Source organism: Pezoporus occidentalis, unplaced genomic scaffold, assembly GCF_034315485.1.
Source record: "Pezoporus occidentalis ecotype Australia unplaced genomic scaffold, CSIRO_AGI_Poc_V1 ctg124, whole genome shotgun sequence".
Classification (NCBI taxonomy): domain Eukaryota; kingdom Metazoa; phylum Chordata; class Aves; order Psittaciformes; family Psittacidae; genus Pezoporus; species Pezoporus occidentalis.
In genome coordinates this window covers 1,688,983-1,708,672 of record NW_026913038.1, presented here as the reverse complement: position 1 = coordinate 1,708,672, position 19,690 = coordinate 1,688,983, and the positions used below count along the sequence as shown (strand labels likewise).

Here is a 19,690-nt window from a genome sequence, read left to right as displayed (position 1 = left end):
CATGTATAATGGATCACCCGTGTGCTGCCTCCCCATCCATTTGTGGTGTTTAAGGAAGTTGAATATTAAACACCATTGTATTAGCAAAACCGCCGTCTGCTTAATTGAGTTACAAACGGGGAACGTGCTGACGAATAAACAATGCATAATGCATGGCCCCACAAGCAGGATGCCAGGCATGGACCGGGCTGTGTATGGTGCTGGGCACAGGAGGGTACTGCTGGGGAGCAGGAACTGGCGCTGCTGGTGTCCACAGCAGAGCCAAGGGTGTGAGGAACATGTGTGACATGTGAGGGACAAGTGCCAGAGCATGGCACAGCATGGCACAGCATGGAGGCACGGGGCATCCCATGCCTCATCGTGCACAGGGATACTTGGAAACAGAGGCAGTGAGAACAATCCCAGCCACATGAGGAACAGGAAGGTTGTGACAATAAAAAGTAAATAAGTATGAATGTTGAGGACCTAATTCTGATAAGAGGATTTTCAAAATTAGCCATTTGCAAGAGCAGATTATCGTGTGTGGTGCCAGGGGCAGGACAGGCTCCATCAAGACGTATGGCAAAGCCCATCCCAGCACAGTCCACTCCTCACAGCCCTCGGCACCCACAGGGCTGCTCCCTGCTGTGCAAGGAGATGGATTTGCTGCTGCCATGGGGTGCCTGGAGGGGCTGGGGCTCAGTGCGGTGCCACCCTGCACACGTGGGTCCTGCACACACAATGCCACGGTGCCAGAACCTCACCGGACAGTGCCAGGGAGTGGCAGTGCTGGACGGGAGGGTGGGCACAGAGGTGGCACATGGCATGGGGTCTTCAAGAGTGGGCCTGGCACCCCCAGCCCAGGCATGGTGTGGCTGCACCAGTGGCAGTGTGGGGCTGGGACACGGGGGAGTGGGGTGGACAGGCAGTGAAGCCACTGGCCTGCCCATCCCAGCCAGTGCTCCCAGCCAGAGCACATCCTATGCAGCCAGGGTGCTCTGGGCTGAAGCTGGTGCTGATGCCCCCCAGCAGCACTGTGGGTGCTGGGGCATCTCCATCTACCCCAAGCTGAGCAGGGGCAGGAGGCTGATGGGGCTCCCAGGGGCTTTTTGCATCCTCTGACTGGGATTTTGCTACCCAGGCAGCCAAGCAGAAACCTCATTACAGACCTGCACAAAGGCAGCGTCCCTGTCCCCATCCCTGTCCCCATATCTGGCTGGGGCGAACACGGCTGCGAGCAGCAGAAGGTGTCCTATACATGGGCAGGTTTTGGGGCTGAAAGTGGCCATGCGTAGGGCAAGGGTGGTGAGCTCGCAGGCAGGGCAGGGCGCAGGCAGCCCCGGCACCTTGGTACCCAGTGCTCCTGCAGCAGCAGCAGCAATTAATTAGCAGGGCGGTGGGAGAGCAGCCGGCGGAGCTGCGCGGGATCGATGGGTGCATCGACCGCCCGGGAAACACCAGCCCTCCCAGCCAGGGACGTGGGGCTGGGCAGGGATAGGGATGGGGAGTCCGGCAGCCCCGCGGCTGGGTGCTGGCAGGGGGGTGGCTGTGGGCTTCAGCATCATCAGCCCCTCATGAGAGGACACCAGGGTGCACAGGGTCAGGAGGGAAAGGACAGGCATTGGTGGCACTGCCCACTGTCTGCTCTGTGCCCCAGAAGTCCTGGGGCTGGCAGCAGCTCCTTCCAAACCTGAAGAGAGACTGGTCCCTGTGCCATGCTGGGAGGATGTGGGGGTGCTAATGGAGCCCCCCCCTCCCTTTTCCTGCCTGCCTCTGACAAGTGGGAAGCGCAAGCCTGTCCCTGTGGAGAAGGAAAGTGCTCAGCCGTGTTGCAGAGCCTGGTTGCCATCCAGATGAGAAGTGACAGCAAGGGACCCTTTTCAGGTACACGTTCCCACTATACAGGGCAGGAGATGCTGTCCTCCGCTCCCCCTTCTCTGCTACTGGCACTGGGGATGGCACTGCAGGCATTTAACCCCTTCGCTCCCTGCAGTCCCCTCCATGCAAACCCCACTGAGCAAAGCTCCTCTGCAATCACCCCCTTGTTCAAACCAGCTGTAGGAGAACAGCCCAGAACAGGGAGACAGCACCAGCACTGCCATGCTTGCCTGCCCCATGCTGCAGGGTCAGGATAGGGCAGGCAGAGCCTGAGGCCACATGCAAGACCCACGGGTGCAGCCAGGTGCAGAAGCCCAAGCACAGAGGGGTCCATGGGCCCCTCACCTCCCACATCTCCCGCATCGGCGGCTATCTCCAGGGAGGTTGTCATGGGAACGGTGCATTGTAGGTACCCCTCGCTCTGGGTACCCCTCCCTGCCTGCCATGGTGATTCCAGATGGAAGGTGAGCTCAGGGCCTTGCAGGGTGGGTATGGAGGGTGTGGGGTACCTCCAAGGGTCCTATCCACCCAGAAATGCTGGTGGTACTCAGGGGTGGAGGTCTCCTGCTTGCCCAGGTGCCCCCTTCCAGGTCCCAGAGCATCTCTTTGGCCACAATGCGGGTGATGGGGCAGGGAGGTGGGTGCAGGTACTGAAGGAACAGCCGTGGCACAGTCCCAGCGCCCGCAGCCGCGCTGCCTGCCCACTCCCACGGTGAGCCAGTGCTGCCTGTTCTTCCCGGCCCACACACTCTGCCATGGAGCCAGCTCCTTCCCCAGTTACTCTGGGGGATTTTAACCCTGCAGCACCCACTGGTTGCAATGAGATGAGTGCCTGCACCCATCCTGGCACTGGATGCATGTCAGGGGCAAGATCTGTCCTTGCTGCCGGAGCCGTCAGAACTGGTGGTGCAGGAAGAGGCCGTGCTGGCAGCCTGCAGAGCTGAGGCACGGGCTGCCCGCCAGCTGCCGGCAAGGTGACCCTGCAACGCACACAGGAGAGGGGGACATGCATCCCCTCCTGTGCCATGCTGCTGTCCTCACCCCCCCCCATCCCTGCTGTGCCCCACACCACCCTGATCTCTATTTCCTGCTGCACTGCCCCCTGGTCCCTCCCATCCCCATCCTTGCTGGCCTCCCAGTATCCATTGCCCCTCGTCACCCCCCCACCCCCCCCCCCCAGCCCTGCCGCATGTCTGCTGCCATCTGCCTCTCCCTTTTGATTAGTATTAATTTTTAATTATTATTATTGACAGGGCTGCCAGCTCGGCTGCCAGCTGGGACATCTGCCCGGCATGAGACAGGCTGGGGCAGCCCTGCCACTGCTGTGCTCACTGGGTGCTCCTGGCAACCGCTGCACCCACCCAGGGGTCCCCGAGACACCCAACCTCCCAGCACTCTTCATCCTGCAGGCAGGGAACCTGGGGTGCAGGAGCTAAAGATAGAAGCCATTGTGCCCCCAAAGGGTAGGCTGCAGGTGGGCACTGCCAGCCCCCCAGGCTGTCTGGGCTGCAGGGCTGCCAGGAGCCCATAAAGCCATGGAGATAAATGGCTCCTATTACTTTTCCAATCAAATGAAATCCCACCGCGGCTGCATGCGAATGGCAACGAACTGCAGCAGCATGCAGCAGCCTCTGCCACCACCCCCCAGGTAACCTTAGTCTACCCCCATAGTGGGGCACAGAGCACAGCCCCCTTTCACCCAGCGTGGGGGTGAGGGGACAGGGACAGAGTGGCTGGGGTGAGACTCAGCATCAGAGCCAGGTGTGAGGCTATGGGGGGAATATGGTAGGCAGGGGAGTGGGTTGAAGGGGCAGAGGGACAGGCAGCTCCTGGCCCTCACTCACTTCATGCTGCCACTGATGGTGATGGTGGTCACAGAGGCCATTAACCGTGCATTGGATCCCATGCATCTCTCCCTCCTCCATCAACCCCTCCAGCTTCAGCCCTGCCAGACCCACAGCCTGTGCCCCACACGTGGTTCCTGTGTGCCTCTCACCTTGGGGAGTGAGGGGCAGCTCTGTCACCCCACCCTAGACAGGACAGGGTGGAGGGTACCCCACTGCAGGCAGGGCGAGCAGGAGGTGCCCCGCTGCAGGCAGGGCAGGCTGCCAGCCCTGCCGGGCCGGAGACGGCCAAGGCCGGGCGAGCGGCGCCATCGCGTGGCGAGGGCCTGGCAGTGCAGGCAGAGCCCGGGCTGCCGGTGCGGGCATGGTGCGGGAGGAGCGCGCCGCGCACGCCGCAGTCTTCAGCCAGATCCGGGGCTCCTCTCCCCTCTGCAGGCAGCCCCAGCGTGGGGGCGTTGGACACCCCATAGTGCTGATCCCCCCCGCCTGCCCTGGGGGCAGTGCTGCCGGCAGCACCCCAGCCTGGTTGTCCTACAGGGGAGGGCAGCAGGGTCCTGTCCGCGTTGTACCAGCGCAGAGAAGCAGCCCAGGGGCAGCACATGATGCAAGGACATGGAGACAGGGCCTGGCAGACGGCACGGACATGCCTCGCCCATTGCACTTGCAGAGGTATTGTCAAGACTCTGCCCTGCTGTGGGACCAGCTCTCTGCAACCCCAAGTGCAGGCAGCAGCCCCGGGAGCAGGTAGGGCAGCACTGAGCCAGCACAGCCACCACGCAGCATTAGGGCTGAGTGGCTCCAGCTCTGGGCTCACCGGGAGGCAGGGATGGGCTGGATGTGCTGCCCGGGACAGGATGCAATGAGGGCCGAGCTGGAGCTGCCGGGGTGCTGCTGGAGGAGGCTCCTCCTGAGGAAGATCTGCAGTGAGGGCAGAAGCACAGCCAGCACTGTCAGGAGGGGAACAGGCAGCTCCACCTCAAGAATCTGTGTAGGCATGGGGGAAGGACAGGCCCTTACAATCAAAACCAAAACGAAACATTAAAGAACAGCATGGATTGCGCTGGAGTAAGGGGATGGCCTTCTACAAACAGGACCAGGACAGACAGGAAGGACAGCAGAGGACATGGGCCAGGGAAAGGAGGAGCCAGACTTACAGGGCTCAATGGCCTGGGGCTGTGAACCTGCAGGTCTGACACCAATAAACCCTTGGGAAATAAATAAGCTTCATATCACCTATGCTGCAAGTGCCTATGAGAGGGGATGTGGGCAAACACAGCCCAAGGTGGGCAGCTTGGGGACCATGCTGTACTACAGCCCTGACATTGACTCTGCAGGGAGCTGCTGTGCCTGAACAGGTAGAGCTGTGTCCTACCTATGTGAAGCTCTTGGGAGGGATGGAGGCCAGCAAGCAAACTGAGCTGAGGCAGAGGAGCTGGGCTCTGGTACCCCCCTCCCACATGCAGGTGCACAGGGCAGTGAGCTGTGCCCGTGCCTTAACCAGGGGAGGACAGCATCCACCATCCTTTCAGGAACTATCCAGGGTTCCCAAGAGCAGAGGGATACCCTTGCAGACCCAGGGAGAGGGGCAGTGGGGGAGGCAGGGATCACACAGTGCCCAAACCTGCAGTGATGCCTGGGTGATGGCAGCTCTGTGCTCCTGGCCCTGCTCACTCAGCAGGCAGATACAGGATATGGCAACACATAGTCACCCTCCCAGCAGACACCCCACCCCCAAAGCAAGAGCCACCCCAGCGTGCCAGAGCCCTGGACACAGAGACAATGCTTATCTGCAGCTGTTCATTGTGGGATTGGACAGGGGACCCCATGGGCAATGCCCTGCTCCCCCTGCAGTCACACTACAAACTTGGTCTTGGTGAGGGAGCCGCTCTTGGTGGCTGTGTCTGCATGGGCCTGGTACCCAATGGCCACCTTCTGTGACAGGCCCAGGTGCTCCTTGTAGATGCGCCTGGAGGAGGGAAGGGGATGCATGAATGGGCAGCATCACTTCTCCCACCAGCTGCCTGCCCAGGGACCCCACTCTCGCCAGACCCACCCCTACCCCATGAAGCTGCATTACCCGATGTGGATGACCCCTTCCCGGTTCTCTGCTTCCCGGGTCCAGATGGCGATCTTGTCCCCCTTGGCGCGGATGTTGATGACGGCCCCGCACACCTCATCACTGTAATCATCAAACATCTCCCCGACGAGGCACATCAGCTGCCAGGAGGAGAATGAAGCTCAGGACAGTCTCCATGAGGGCTTGGTGCTGGGAGAGTGGGAGCACTACTGCTAGGACCCCGCAGACAACCAAGCAGGGCCACACTCACCGTCTCCAGCCAGAAACGGTCCAGTTCAGTGTGCCGCTGCTGCTTGGCCAGAGTGATGAGCCAGCGCCCACCACACTTGTTCTGGCTATCCTCCCACATGGGCTCGATGCCATCCTAGGGATGGGCAAAGGGATGGCTGGGTGCACCAAGCACTCAACCAGGCTTCCCCTCCCACCCTATGGCCGCGGTGGCCTGCCAGCCCCACTGGCACTCAGTGTGCCCCATAACACTGGGTGCTGCAGGGGGGCCCTCAGAGGGGACTGCAGCTGAGGGGATGCTGTACCTTAAAGAGAGAGTAGTCACAGCCAGATGAGAGCTTGCTGGCAGGCTGGATGTGGCTGTACAGCCTGCACAGGACGGACACGAGACACAGATGAAAAGAGGTGCCTCAGTGGCCCCCAGCATAGTCCTCTGTCCCAGCCACCCCTACCCAGGGCTTCTCCAGAGGAGACGCACTGCCCACCCGTGGGACACTCACGCCCAGAAGTCCTCCACAGTGCTGAACTTGGTGATGAGGCGCAGGTTTTCCTGCCACATCTTGCTCTTGTCGTTCTTGAAGAACCACAGTGCCCACCTGGGCAGGGAGAGAACATGGGGAGGGCGTGTCAGCCTTGCTGGAGCCCCTTCCAGCCCCAGCATCATGCTGGGAGGAGCTGCCTGTAGCCAGGCCCCTCCATACCTGTTCTGCAGGGGGTGCTTGCCCAGGCTCTCTGCCAGGAGCAGCTCCTGCTGCTGAGCCCTCCTCCGACGCCGCTCCTCTTGCCTGCGCTGGGGAAGGAGGGACAGCACCAGGAGTCCCATGGCCACCCGCACACCATGACACGGACCCACAGGGGGAGCCCTGGGGGGACAGCAAGGCTACCCGGGCTCTGCTGCCTGGCCCAGCCCTCAGGGAACACTCACCTGCTCCCCAGCAGCCATCGTGCCCAGCACAGGCTACCCCCAGCAGCCCCCGGCTCTTAAGTGACCACAGGCGGGTGGGATGAGGCAGCCCCAGCTGCAGCTGGTGGGGCGGGAGGGAGGTGTGGTCGGGGGGGGGTGGGGGTGGCAGACTAGCCCCTCCTGTAGGGCAGGAAGCTGGGGGGATCCCCCATAGGGCAGGGCACTGGGGGACGGAGGTCAGGGTGGGATGGAATCAAGATGGGGGGAAGGATGGGGTAAAGTGTGGACAGCGTGGGGTGGGCTCGAGATGGTGTGCCTTGAGGTAGGGCAGGGTGGTCCACAGATAGGGTGGGGTAGTGTCAGGATGAGGGGTGGGGATGGGATGGGGAGAGGACATGATGAGGATGGGATGGGGTCAGGGTGGAATGAGGGACAGGAATGGTGTAGAGAGAGGGTAGAACGTGGAGGTGGTGGGATGAGGACAGGATGGGACAGGGACAGCCTGTAGAGCGGATGGGATCAGGACCGGGAGGACATGGGAGAGGGAGAGGGTGGGATGGGGATGGGACACGATGGGGACCAGGACAGGATAGCGTGGGGGGTAGCGCGGGATGGGATCAGGACGGGTGGGAACAGGGAGCAAGTGCGACTTGATGTGACCGTCCCACAGTTCCGAGCCGTGAGGGAAAGGAGCCCGTGCGGGGCGGGGGCAGCCGGGCTCGGCTCTGCTCAGCCCGGCGCCGCGCGGTCCCCCCCGCGCATCACGGCGCAGCGCGGCGCGGCCCCGGCACAGCCGCACTGAGCCCGCCCCGCCGCAGCCCGGCCCGGCTCGGCCCGGCCCGTCCGTCCCCGCCGACAGCGAGCCAGGTCGGGCGGGCGGCGGGACAGGGGCCCGGGGCGGGAGGGCGGCGGGGCCGGGGGCTCCGGGATGCGCGGGGATGCGCAGGGCGGGCGGGAGCGGGGCCGGGCCGGGGCGGGGTGAAGCCGTGCGGCCTCTCCCCGCAGAGCCGCCATGGAGGTGTTCATGAAGGGCTTGTCCAAGGCCAAAGAGGGGGTGGTCGCCGCCGCCGAGAAGACCAAGCAGGGGGTGGCCGAGGCTGCCGAGAAGACCAAGGAAGGGGTCCTCTATGTCGGTAAGGGCCGGCTCAGCCTTCCTGCCCCCTGCCTGCCCCCTGCCCAGCCCCCTGCCAGCCCCCCGGCTAATCCCTGCCCATCCCTGTTTGCATGCCCCTGCCCTGCATGCTCCTGCCGGTCCCCTCTGCCTGCCCTTGCCGGATCCTGCGTTTGCCCTTGCGTTCTCCTGCTCATTCCCGGCCGCCCCACTGTCACCGGCCCCGCTCCCCCCGTCACGGCCGGCCTGCGGCGGGGTGTCCCGGGGCAGGAGCCGGTGGCCGCAGTGCCCTGCCCACAGGGCGGGTGCAGGCAGGAGATTGGGCCCCGCGGGCAGGGGCAATGTCAGGGCTGGTCCCCAGGCTGAGGGGATGGGACCCGCGGGAACCCATCCTGGTTCCCGGCCGTCTGAGCCCAAGGGCTCCGTGGCTCTTCACCGAGGATGCTCTGGGGCCGGAACGCAGAGGGACCGTGGTGAAGATGGTGATCCCTGTGCTGGGATGTCCCCACCTTGGAGCAAGGGGCTGGGAACACGTTTGCCCCCCTTGGAGAGGCCGTGTCCTGGAGCACATCCCACACCACGGCTCTGCCGGCATCTCCCCTGCATCCCGCCGGCGGCAGGTCCCTCCGCGCTGCCCCTCGGGGCCGGGGTCTGTTCGGGGCCGAATCCTGAAGCCATGGCTGGCGGGGAGGAGGCAGCTCCGGGCAGGCAGTGTGCCCGCGGTGGTGATGGGCTTCTTGGGAGGGAGCTGAGGCCGTGCTGCCCGCAGCGGTAGGAGGTCGCAGCGCTCTGACTCCGTCCCGCTCCACAGGGCACCAGCTCTGCGGGAGGGCTGAGGCCCCGGAGCTGTTCCCCGGGGCGGTGGTGGGTGCTTGCCCTGGGTTGCGTGCTGTGGAAGGGTCCAGCAGCTCCAGGAGCGCCTTGAGGATTCATCCTGCAGGAGCTGTCCAGCCCCTGTCTTTCCCCATGGCAGACACCTGCTCCCATCCCGCGGGGTGTCCTGGCATCTGCGGGCTGTGTCACTCCACCTGAACGGAGCATGGCAGGGTGGCATGGCCAGAAGCAGCTCCCAGCCCTGGGCTGCTCCGGCTGTGAGCTTCCCGTGCCATGCTGGCCCCAGCTCCGGGTATGGATCCCAGTTCCAGTGGGAGGCTTTGCTCAGCAGCACAGCTGGTGTGCACCCTGCCTGGCTGCCCTGGCACAGCGTTAGGCCCCATGCTGCCCCAGGCCAGGCTCCTGCAGGGATCAGGGAAGCCTTGCAGGGAGCTGTGCGGGTGCTCAGCTCCCGGCTGCCCTGGTGCAGGGCAGAATGCAGCCTCAAAGAGCCCTACCAGCATCCCACGCACTGCATGTGCAGAGTCCAGCTGCAGCACCTCTAACCCTGTCTCTGTCTCTTTCTGCCCCCAGGGAGTAAAACCCAAGGCGTGGTGCAAGGTGTCACCTCAGGTATGGTCCCCTCTGGATCCCCACCATGGTACCCCTCTGGCCCCAAGAGTGTGGCTGTGCTAACAGGATCAGAGGCTAATTGAGGGGCTGATGTCACCCAGCTAAAGCCTCTTGTATAACAGGGCCCGCAAGGAAGGATTTGCAGCGGCTCTTCACACTCCCTGCCCAGCTGCAGAACAGCATCCTTGCCCCCTCCCCTCCCCAGCACCAGGATAGGGATATGGCGAGGGTCTGATCCTGCCAGCAGTTCTCCACCAGCCCTCCAAGGTGCTGTGGGGCACGGAGCTGCATCTGGAGCCCTCTCCCTGGCCCGGGGGGGGGCACACTGATGGGCACCCTCGACTCTTGCAGTGGCTGAGAAAGCAAAGGAGCAGGCGTCCCAGCTGGGTGAAGCAGCATTCTCGGGCGCTGGCAACATCGCAGCAGCCACCGGGCTGGTGAAGAAGGAGGAATTCCCTGCGGACCTGAAGGTGAGTGAGGCCTCCAGGCTACTGCCATGCCCATGGGGATGCTGCCATGTCCCTAGGCTCAGTGGGGAGCCCTTTGGCTGCTCCCCAGCCCTGCGGGAGGGTCCCAAAGGTCCAGGGCACGCAGGCGTTACTGCCCCGAGCATGCTGCTGCGGACGTGTGCGTGTGCGGGCTCCTGCATGGCGCTGGCGATGCGGGACCCGAGGGGCATTGCTCCAGCGGCTGTGAGGTGACCTGACAGCTGCGGGAGCGGAGGGGTGGGCAGGGACATTTCGCCACCCCCACGAGCTGTCGGCTTCCAGCTTAGCCCAAAATAGCATCAGCTGAAGAAATGAGGCCAGCGCCGCTGCACTGGGGGGGATCAGCTGCCCGCCTTTCCCTCCTGCCAGCGCCGGGGAGGGGTTACCCAGCACCGCCGTCACTGCCAGGGATGCAGGATGCTCCCAGTGCCTGGGACCCACATGGTGCCAGCACCCCTCGCCTGCTGGGGAATGAGGCTGGGAGCAGTTCAGGGACACGCACACTTAAGCCCTGCTCCCATGGCTCCGTGCCTGTCTCCTCCCAGCTAGGTGGGCTGGTGGGTGCACACTGGGCCCCACTGGTGCTCCCCATGTGGAGCTCTCAGTATCCTGGGTGTGTTGCTGGTCTGTGCCAGGGGCAGGGAGGGTAGGTGTGGTGTGGGGGGGCTGTGTGTGTTTGTCTGACCCCCGGTTCACCCCCAGGCAGAGGAGGTGGCCCAGGAGGCTGTTGAGGAGCCGCTGGTGGAGCCGCTGCTGGAGCCAGAGGGGGAGAACTACGAGGATCCCCCGCAGGTGAGGGGATGGGGCACAGGGCACTGCAGAGGGCACACGGTGCCAGGTGCTCAGTGTGCCAGTGACCATCCCTATCTGGAGCAAAGCCAGGAACCTGCCTGCTCCGAGGTAGCTGCAGTCCTGCAGCCCATGGGCAGGCTGTTGTGGGTCTGGGTGGGACAGGGGCTTCAGGAGCTCTCTCAAGGGCTCTTTCTTTCCCCACAGGAGGAATACCAGGAATACGAGCCAGAGGCATAAAGGATCCCCATCCTCGCCTCTTCCACCAGCAGCACAACGAACTGGCGGTAGCCCCTTGCTCCTCCCCAGCTGGCCCTGGCCGGTGCCTCCGTGCCGAGGAGGAGCAGGGGTGCTTCTGCCCTGTTCACTCACGAGTTCTTCCTCCAGTTCCGTTCCAAGGGACAGTGTCCGTGTCTCTGTATTGTGTCTAGCAGTGATAAACCCCCCCTGTGTCCAAGACCCCAAGCCCTGGCACATCCCTGAGCCATGGGCACTGCCCGCAGGGGCTAGTGTGTGTGTGTGTGTGTGAGCGCGTGCGTGTAGCCCGGGTTTATTGCTCTGTATCCCTCCCAGCGCCATAAACCCTGGCTGCATCCCGGTGTGTCTGTGTCTGTACAAAGCATGTTTACCGGCTCGCGGGCTGCTGTACATTCGGCTTGCACGCATGTCCCTGTGGTTCTGCTCTGGTCATTGTGGAACTATTTTTTTTTTACATATATATATATCTATATTTATCTCTATGGGTAGACGGGTCTTTTGCCTTTGTGAACCCCTGGTGCCCAAGCCTGCTCCCCAGCCTGCTGGGTGGTGACGGTGCCCGCGCCCTCCCTGAGGTCCCATAGTGCCGACGCTGTGTTGTGCCGTGGCATGGATATCACCCCGCTCCTGTCGCTGGATGTGCAGTACGAGGGCAGCTGCCAGTGACACAGCTGCTCTCGTGTCCGTGAATAAAGCCAACTCTTGTCTGTAAGCTTGGTTGTGGGTTCCAAGGAGAGAGGGGTGATTTGGGGAATCAAAATTCCTCTTTTGGGAAGAGGAATGAGGGGCTGGGGCAGGCTAACTGACCCCTTCCTGCTGGGGGAGTGGGCAGGACTGGGTTCTTGTGATGACAAGCTGTCTTCCTCTCTGCTTGCTGTTGTGTGAGCAGCAGGTCACCGTGCCCTGAGCCACCAGCCGCACTTCTGGTGCAGGCAGTGTCCCCATGTCACCTGCCTGTGTGTTCTCTACAGTGCTTTGTGTCTGCAGCTGAATGGAGGGGGCCTTCTGGGATGGACCCCAAGCTGGGATAAGGCTAGACACATCCTGGTTCCCTCCCAGGATGCTGGCTGTGCTGGCAGAGGGGACCAGGTGTTGGGTGCAAGCTTCCCCCAGCTCCCCCTTCAGCAGGATGTGCTGCTGTTTGTAAGGAACCTCCTGGAAGGTACCTTGATCCTGTGCCAGAAGTGCAGAGCAAAGGGAAGCCTCTCCTCTGCTGCCCCACCTTCCTATGTGACCCTGCTCCCCTCAGGGGGCTGGCACCTGCGGCTGCAGTATGACCACATCAAGGGCAGGTGAGGGCCACGCACCAAGTGATGCCCACCACAGGGGCTCCTGTACACACTCCAGAGCATGGTCCTTGCTCCTTTAGCTCCCCAGGGCAAGGCCACCAACCCAGCCCGTGTCCTCAGCCATCCTCCACTCCACAACTGCAGCACTGGGGTGAGGCTGTTCTGAGTCTCTCCACCACGAATATCCCCAGATTAAATCCCCAGCTTGTGCTGCTTGCCGGCTTTGCTAGAAAGAGGGAAGCTGCAGCAGTCAGCAGAGCCACACAGCAGGTTTGCTGACGCCTGCAAATCCCCGCGCTGGCTGCGCTCCGCATGGCTGCGCCAGTTGTAGCGGTGCTTGCAGCACCCACCCTGTGTTATTAGATGGACCAAGCAGCTGTTCCCGGGGCTGGCTGTGCCATGGGCTGTCCCCTCCACTAGGGCTCATTGCATTTTTAACTTCCCTCATCCAATTCTGCCAGGTGGGGGCAAGCAGACACAAACCAGCACCAGCATGGCTTCCTCCAGCGCCCAGGAGGCTGTAAAGGGGCTGGGACAGAGGGAGAAGCCCAGGAGAGCTGAGAGCCAGGCAGCAGGGAGAAAATATGCTCGAAGCAACCATTTATAGAGACCAAGGTGTCCCCTCTGTGCAGCACAATGTCCTGGGCACCCCTGTGCAGCAGGACTGTGACCCTCCCCGTGCACTGGCAGGGATGCTTGTGCCAGCCCTGAAGGGCGCTGTGTCAGTAGGTGAAGCCAGGCTCACCATACACAGTGAACACCTTCTCCAGAGCACACAGGTAGGTAGCAGTTCTCTGGTCCAGGCCCAGGTTGTACCCTGCAGCCATGGCCATGATTTGCTAGAGAGAGAGAGGAGAGCTGTGAGGCTGATGTGTGTTGGAAGGGTCTGGGGACAAGGTGGGGCAGAGGACCCAGTAAGTGCCCAAGAGGGAGAGGGTCACCCCTGCACCAAGCGACCAAGGGGCTGTTCTGTAAGACCTGGAGTCACCTACGAGTGGGTCTGGAGAGGCTCTCCCACTGCTGCCTCACAGCACTCCCCTGGGGACAAACCCTGTACTCATGGGTGGGCTCCACACACACTGCTCCCACTGCTGAGCACAGCGCAGCACCTCTCTGAGGGGTGGCACAAGACACCCCCCACCCAGCACTGCATCCCCCCAGCTCACCTAAGCAACCCTCAGGATGGGGCACATTGGTCTGGGGGAACAGAGAGAGGGACAAGAACCCAGCAGCAACAAGGGACACTGCCAAGCACAAGGTTTTACCCACAGGGTGGGTACAGCCACCACCAGGAAGATGAGCCCAGGCCTTGTGCTGAGCTGGCAGCAGTGGTGATGGGGTGCTGTGGGTGAACACTCCTCAAATACAGCCCAGAGCCTCTGCAGCAAGGCAAGGGGCCCAAGGGCAGGGATGAGCAAGGCAAAGAGCCCTTGGTGGTACCTTGGCTGGGTACTCGATGGTGTAGGCCAGTTGCGAATACACAATGTGCTTCTCTGAGGCAGACTGAGGGGGAGAAGAAGTTTTGTCTCCTTTGTGGGAGAGGCTGGAGATTGGCTCCCCTAAACCCAGTTATCAAACACAGCCCCTCTGCTTGGCACGGCATCATCACAGGCTGTTCAAGCTTGGCTTGCCACCTCTGCAGCTGGTTCCACCACATTGCTTGGCTCCTAAGTGGTTCCCTGCAGCACCCAGCAGCACTCTTAGGTGGTAGGGCTGTACCTCCACATGCAGTGTCTCCACCCCATCCCCTTCATCAACGGGATGATAGCAAGGGAGACAGGAGTGTCCAGGAATGAGAAACAAGTGATCCAAGGGAACCCTCCATGGCTGTAGGCACTTAACAGTTACACAGGCCTAGAACTCCACAGATGGGGTGACGGGAGTCTCCCCTCTGACCTTGCCAAACCACTGCTCCAGGCTATGCTGAACTGACTGCAAGATGTGGTAGGTGGATTCCTGCTCGAACTTGAAACTGCTTCAGGTTTGCTGCTTAGAGCGTCCCCAAGGCCCATAACAGATCCGGGGATCTCTCCTCCTCTGCCTTGGGTCCTTCCCCATACCCTTGGGCTCCACCATCAGGAACAGTCCTGAGGTTACTTGGATGACCAGATCCTAGAGCTATGATGACTTTCAGAAGGGAAACCAGCATCTGAGATGTGCTCAGGAGCTAGGCAAGGCAGGGAACAGGCTGACTGAGACAGCACCATCAGCACCACCCAGAGCCTGCCAGAGCCCAGCTGGGTCCACACTGGTGCAGTTGATAACACTCAGTGGCCTTCATAGCCATGAGCACATCACTTCCTTGGGCACGTGGGGATGGACGTACTCGGATCACCAGGATGTTTCTTTGCAGGAATATATCATGTGCTGCTGGTGTAGTGGGGCCATTGGCAGCTTCCGCAATGATCTGAGAGCACAGGCAGAGGTGAGGTGAGACAGGTGGAAGAAACCAAAGAAGAAACCAGTGCCAGGCTGCTCTCCCTGCTGCTGGGATCCAGCCCCACCTCTCGGGCCACTTCTGGTGGCAGGGGTCTGGGTGCTCTCCCCGCCAGAGCTGCTCAGGATGAGCAGAAGCTCAGACCTGATATTTCACACAGGATGATTAAAGGCCCAGGCTGCAAAAGGCCTTGGCTGTGGCAGAGTCCCAGGTGCCAGCGTGTGATGTCCTTTTAGTCCCCGGAGCTTACAGTGAAGGGAGGAAGCTGGCACTTGTAGCATTCCCCTGCTTTGCCTGCTCTTACCTGCTGACTGTGGTTTTCAGGGTCAACACTGTGACACCCTTTGAGGGTATCATCTCCTCTGCCCTACAGGGAAAATCTGATACAGCAATGAAGACTGAGGCTGCCAGAAGAACCAGCCAGGTCAATCCTAGCTCCCTGCCAGCAAAGGAAAGGGCTTGGGCTTTCCTGCTCCCCTAAGTGATGTGATCTGCCACCTCCGCCTCACACTCTCTCCCTCTGGCAGAGCAGTTGAATTGTCAGTGCAGTGATGCAACACCTCCCTGGGGTGCTGAGTGCCAAAAGCCAAAGTTTGGCTGAGCTGCTGTCACTCACACACTGAGGCAGGGCCTCCTGGGACCAGTCTGTACCTTTGCTTGCACCTGGGGTGCATTCTCCCTCGTGAGCTGCTTCTCAGTAGCAGCAGGGATGGGGATGTCACAGGGCACTTTCAGGATGCTGCCATCACAGGGCTCTGCTTTCAGGAAGCCAGCTATGGTGCTGTGGCCCTGGAATGAGAAAAGGGAGCCCTGCTGGGCCATCCCTGGCAGTGTTGGGCACTGACCTCAGAGCTGAGCTCTGCAGGAGATGAAGGGCAGCCCCCTTCTCCATGTGCACGCCAGAGGGAGGCACTGACCACCACTCCTTACAAACAGGGGCTGGGTTGACTGGGATCAACTCACCTGCTTATAGTCTTCTAGCTCCTTTGGGTCGATCCCTCTGGGATTGTAAATGGCTCCATCTCTCTCCCCAGCACAGATGCAGCGGGCTCCATACTCATGCAGGTACTTCATGGTGTACAGCCCCACATTGCCAAAGCCCTGCAGCAACACAGAGAAGAGACATGCTGGGGAAAGGGAAGCCGTGGGGACACTGACCTGCTGCTCTGGTAACAGTCCCCTCTCAGGAGCCTGAGCTGAGAATCACAAAGAAGAACCCCTGACCTAGTAGTTCTTGGTGAGTGTTTTGGCTGGATGGAGACCAGGACCTGGCAGGACAGAGATCTCCTTGGTTAGTTAGAGGGTTGTGAAAAGCAAAACGCTTGAGATAAGGGCTTTCAGCTCAACCTGTTTTTATCCCCCCAGAGCTGTGATGTTCCAAGTACAGCATGCCTTCAGCTTCTAAGAACCAATCTCGGTAGAAAACAGATCCAGTGAGAAACACAGCCCCTCGGTGGGCACCAAGCAGCATATAGGCACAGCCTGAGCAATGCTGCTGCCCCTCATGCTGAGGGATGCGACCTGCTGCCACGGCACCGGCACAGGGCAGGGCCGGGGAGGAGCTCAGCTCTTCTAACGGGAACAGATGGGTTTGTACTGTCTGCAGAAAGGCGCCTGCCAGCTTAGTACAGCTCTGAAAAGCACCACTGGTTCCTGAGACTGCAAAATACACCAAAACACTGTACACACAGCGAGCAGCCCTCTCATTCGCTGCTGCATCAGTGAAGCAGAAGGACGTGTGGAAAGGAGAGGGCTCAGCAAAGGCACCACACCTCCGAGTGCTGCCTCGGTTCAACGCCTCTTCCCCGCGGCAGGGAGCTGTGTCGGGGAGAGAGGCTCGGAGGCAGCAGAGGGCTGGCTGCAGGCAAGGCTTAGGTGTGCGCTCTCCGGGTTATTTCTCCCTTGCAGAGAGCGGTGGGCTCAGCAGAAGCCGCGCAGAGCGGGCAGTGGCCGGGCAGCAGCTCCTGGCCCGGCGCTGGAGCTCCGGGAGCTACAGCAGGGGGAAGCACCTCACCGCGGTTGTGAACAGGGCCTGGGCTGCAGGGAAGGGAATGCCCTTCCTGGGAGGAGAGGGGAAAACGCAGGGCTGGCACGCTCAGGGTCCTGCCGAGCTCCCAGGCTGCTGGGCAAGGCAAGGTCCAGACCCACAAAGCACCCACTAGCAGGACCTTTGCCGTATGGAGCATCACAGCTTGTTGTGGCTGGTTTGGAGGTGGCAGAAATCACCGGAGTTGGTTGGCTGTTGCCATCCAGCCTGGCAGAGCTCGCTGTGTCCTGCCACCTCTCCGCTCTGCCTGCTGCACAGGCACAGCTTCCATTTTATGAGCACGTTCAGGCAGGATGTCTACAGGGAAACCCTGGGAATGATGGTACAGAGTGAACAGTGCAGCACCCCTGGACTGCTGGTTCAAGTCTCCAAGAGATCAATTGGCTCTTAAAACTGATCCACCCACAGCAGGTCTGAAACACTCGAATGAATGTTGCTTAAATGAGTGCCAGCTGCCACAGGGTGAGGATAGAGTTGAGAAATTATGTCCAGAGAGTACTGCAGGTGCTGAGACTGAAAGGAAAGGCAGAATGGTCCTGAGGAAATGTCCTCTTCAAAGCTGTAGCTGGGCTGAGCACTCACCTGCAGCACTAAAGTCTTGCCAGGGAAGGCAGTGCTCAGGCTGATGCGGTCCATGTAGTCAGTATTAGTGAGGTAGTTCTCAGTGCCATGCAAGACCCCGTGCCCGGTGGCCGAGCGTCACCCATGGATGCCTCCCTGGCTGATGGGCTTTCCTGTCACACTTGCCTGGGCACTGATGTCTTGCGAGGACAGGATGGGCAGAGTGAACGTTGAGGTCTCACCTGGTGCAAGACCTCTAGAAGGGACTTTCCCTGAGCCTCAGCTTCCCTCACACTCCCCTAGAATTCAGCTGCACCTGAAGCAACTCACTGGCACAGGCCTTTGGGCACAAACCCTTACAGTTCCCTTAGCATCCTGGGCTCCAAACCAGCACTGTGGGAGCTTACCCCGTAACCCAGTGTGTATGTGCAGGTGTCAGCTATCCAGGACATCTCCCACTGCCTGGTGTGGACATCAGGGGCCAGCACATCAATCCCGGGCCCTATAGAGGCAGAAAAATCTGTCAAATCCTGCCTTTGCGATTCAGCTGCTTTGCTCCAGCCAATGGCATGTGTACAGCCAGGTGATTTCCACGGCTGGTCATGGCCCTGGGCACACCAAGGAGTCCCCTGACCATACCCTGGCACTGCCCATACCCCAGGGTCTCCCCGGCTTCTCTCAGGCATGAACAGCTTTGGCTTTTGCAGAGTCTTTGCCTTGTGGCTTCCCAGTACTTCAAGTAAAGAGAGAAGGTAAAGGTCTGCCTTGTGACCAGCACCCACTGAGTTATCCATCACACACTAAGGCGGGAGAAACCTCTGATCCTCCCTGTGACTGCACAGGCCAGTGGGAATGGAGGACAGTACCTGGTGAGACCCTGCCCAGCAGTAGCTGGGAGGCAGCCTGGGCCAGCTCTGTTGTGCTTGGTGCTGCAGGAGGCTCCCTCTGCTCCAACTCCAGAGTGCAGGCAGAGGAAAGCAGTGCACAGACAGCAGAGCACCAGGGCAGCGAGCGCTGCCGACAGCCCCTGTGCCTGAGCAGCCAGGCAGTCGCTGCCCGCTCCCCTGCCTGCACACCACCCTCTGCTTGCAGAACCGGGACAAAACACTCACCTATAAATCCCTTCTTGGCCATTTCTACAGTGAAATGCGCTGTTATTATCTCCAGCTCATGTTCCTGCGTGAGAATAGCAGAACAACAAAACACCGTTGTTACTACAGGCCCCAAGGAAAATCACAGAGCTGCATTCCGCTCTGCCCTGCCTGTACACTGCTCACCCTGATGTCCCCCAGGGAAGTAATTCACAGCATCAGGGGAGCCTGGGCTCAAAAGAGCTGTGTGAACTCCTGGTCCCTTTGCTCGGTGCCCTTTCAACCCCTCTTGTTTTGCATCTTCCCCCAGTGGAAAGTGGGCAGCAGCAGGAGTGCCCCTACTCCTTCAGCACGTCTCTGCCCAGATGCACTGACCCATAAACCAGAGTTCACCGCCCCCCTCCCCACCCCAAGCTGCTTTTCACAGTCACTGGGTGAGTGTTACTACAAACATCTCCCCCGGCTTGTGCGAGAGCATCGCTGTGATAGGCACGGAGAGGGAGGGCTGTGGAATTGGACTGTGAGTAACAGGCTGTCAGCGGGGGAAGGAGTGAGCTCACCAAGTATTTCCTTGGATCGATCCTCACACCATCATGGCACTGCCAAAAGGGACATCTGGAAAAGACCAGGTGAGGCAAACAGATGTCCTCTTCCAGCTACCCAGGAGAGGAGGTGGCTGTGGCAATCAGGACCCTGCTGGTGAACCCAGGCAGGGGGACGCTGCTTCCCCACGCCACACACAGCTCCCCCCTCAACACCACACACACATGGCCTCTGTGGAGCAGAGCTGAAGGCAGGATGGGATACAGACCCTGAGCCTGCCACAGCCACCAGCCAGAGCTGAATCCATGACAACCCAGGCACAGAGGCTGCTTCTGAAAAGCACAGTGCTTGATGCTCCCTGATTAACACGAACATCCTGGACTGCCAGTGGCATATTCTGCAGTCGCAGCAAGCCGTGCCCTCGCACATCCGTGCCCAGAGGAACATCCTGCACTTCTAGAGCACTTCTGATTTTCAAAGCCTCTAACGAGCTTTTCTGACTCACTGTACCACAGCCCCATCCCATGCCCAGGTCCTCATGTGCTTCATGTTCCCTTTGTATTTACCCACTACGGCACATTTGTATGTCATTAATGCAGCCAGGGCTTTTACTTCATCCACACCTATTGAGCTGCTGAAACGAACCCCTGGGAGAGGAGAGAGAAGTGAAGAGTCCCTGCCTTTTCACCACAAATGGCACAGAGGCACTGTAGGAAAGGT

General features: G+C 60.7%; 2 protein-coding genes and 1 pseudogene across 3 annotated transcripts; 1 reads left to right on the top strand and 2 right to left on the bottom strand.

Annotated features, from left to right (window-relative positions):
• Positions 1 to 5,484: 5,484 nt before the first annotated feature.
• On the bottom strand, positions 5,485 to 7,048 carry EIF4E1B (eukaryotic translation initiation factor 4E family member 1B). 2 transcript variants are annotated; one of them, XM_062607478.1, is made up of 7 exons: positions 6,932 to 7,048; positions 6,708 to 6,796; positions 6,507 to 6,602; positions 6,312 to 6,375; positions 6,029 to 6,142; positions 5,779 to 5,918; positions 5,485 to 5,667 (listed from the first exon to the last, which is right to left on the bottom strand). In XM_062607478.1, exons 1-7 carry the CDS (start codon positions 6,947 to 6,949, stop codon positions 5,553 to 5,555), a joined length of 636 nt encoding a protein of 211 aa, XP_062463462.1. In that variant the 5' UTR covers positions 6,950 to 7,048; the 3' UTR covers positions 5,485 to 5,552. The 2 variants fall into 2 exon arrangements, with proteins under 2 accessions (XP_062463462.1, XP_062463461.1); XM_062607477.1 differs by having other exon boundaries at positions 5,779 to 5,922; positions 6,030 to 6,142.
• Positions 7,049 to 7,620: 572 nt separating this feature from the next.
• On the top strand, positions 7,621 to 11,714 carry SNCB (synuclein beta). The gene is made up of 6 exons (XM_062607586.1): positions 7,621 to 7,777; positions 7,916 to 8,043; positions 9,429 to 9,467; positions 9,819 to 9,937; positions 10,658 to 10,747; positions 10,952 to 11,714. The coding sequence occupies exons 2-6, from the start codon at positions 7,923 to 7,925 to the stop codon at positions 10,982 to 10,984; spliced, it is 402 nt and encodes a 133-aa protein (XP_062463570.1). The 5' UTR covers positions 7,621 to 7,777; positions 7,916 to 7,922; the 3' UTR covers positions 10,985 to 11,714.
• A 1,192-nt stretch (positions 11,715 to 12,906) lies between these two features.
• Positions 12,907 to 19,690, bottom strand: LOC134157962 (glutamate dehydrogenase 2, mitochondrial-like; annotated as a pseudogene).

What these genes read in the sequence shown, in the direction of transcription:
- SNCB (XM_062607586.1), top strand. Translation starts at nt 7,923, where the DNA reads ATGGAGGTGTTCATGAAGGGCTTGTCCAAGGCCAAAGAGGGGGTGGTC. An exon ending in GGAAGGGGTCCTCTATGTCG is followed by an intron (nt 8,044 to 9,428) that starts GTAAGGGCCGGC and finishes TTCTGCCCCCAG; the next exon opens with GGAGTAAAACCCAAGGCGTG. An exon ending in ACTACGAGGATCCCCCGCAG is followed by an intron (nt 10,748 to 10,951) that starts GTGAGGGGATGG and finishes CTTTCCCCACAG; the next exon opens with GAGGAATACCAGGAATACGA.
- EIF4E1B (XM_062607477.1), bottom strand. An exon ending in GTGACTACTCTCTCTTTAAG is followed by an intron (nt 6,143 to 6,311) that starts GTACAGCATCCC and finishes GCCCATCCCTAG; the next exon opens with GATGGCATCGAGCCCATGTG. An exon ending in GAAGGGGTCATCCACATCGG is followed by an intron (nt 5,668 to 5,778) that starts GTAATGCAGCTT and finishes TCCCTCCTCCAG; the next exon opens with GCGCATCTACAAGGAGCACC.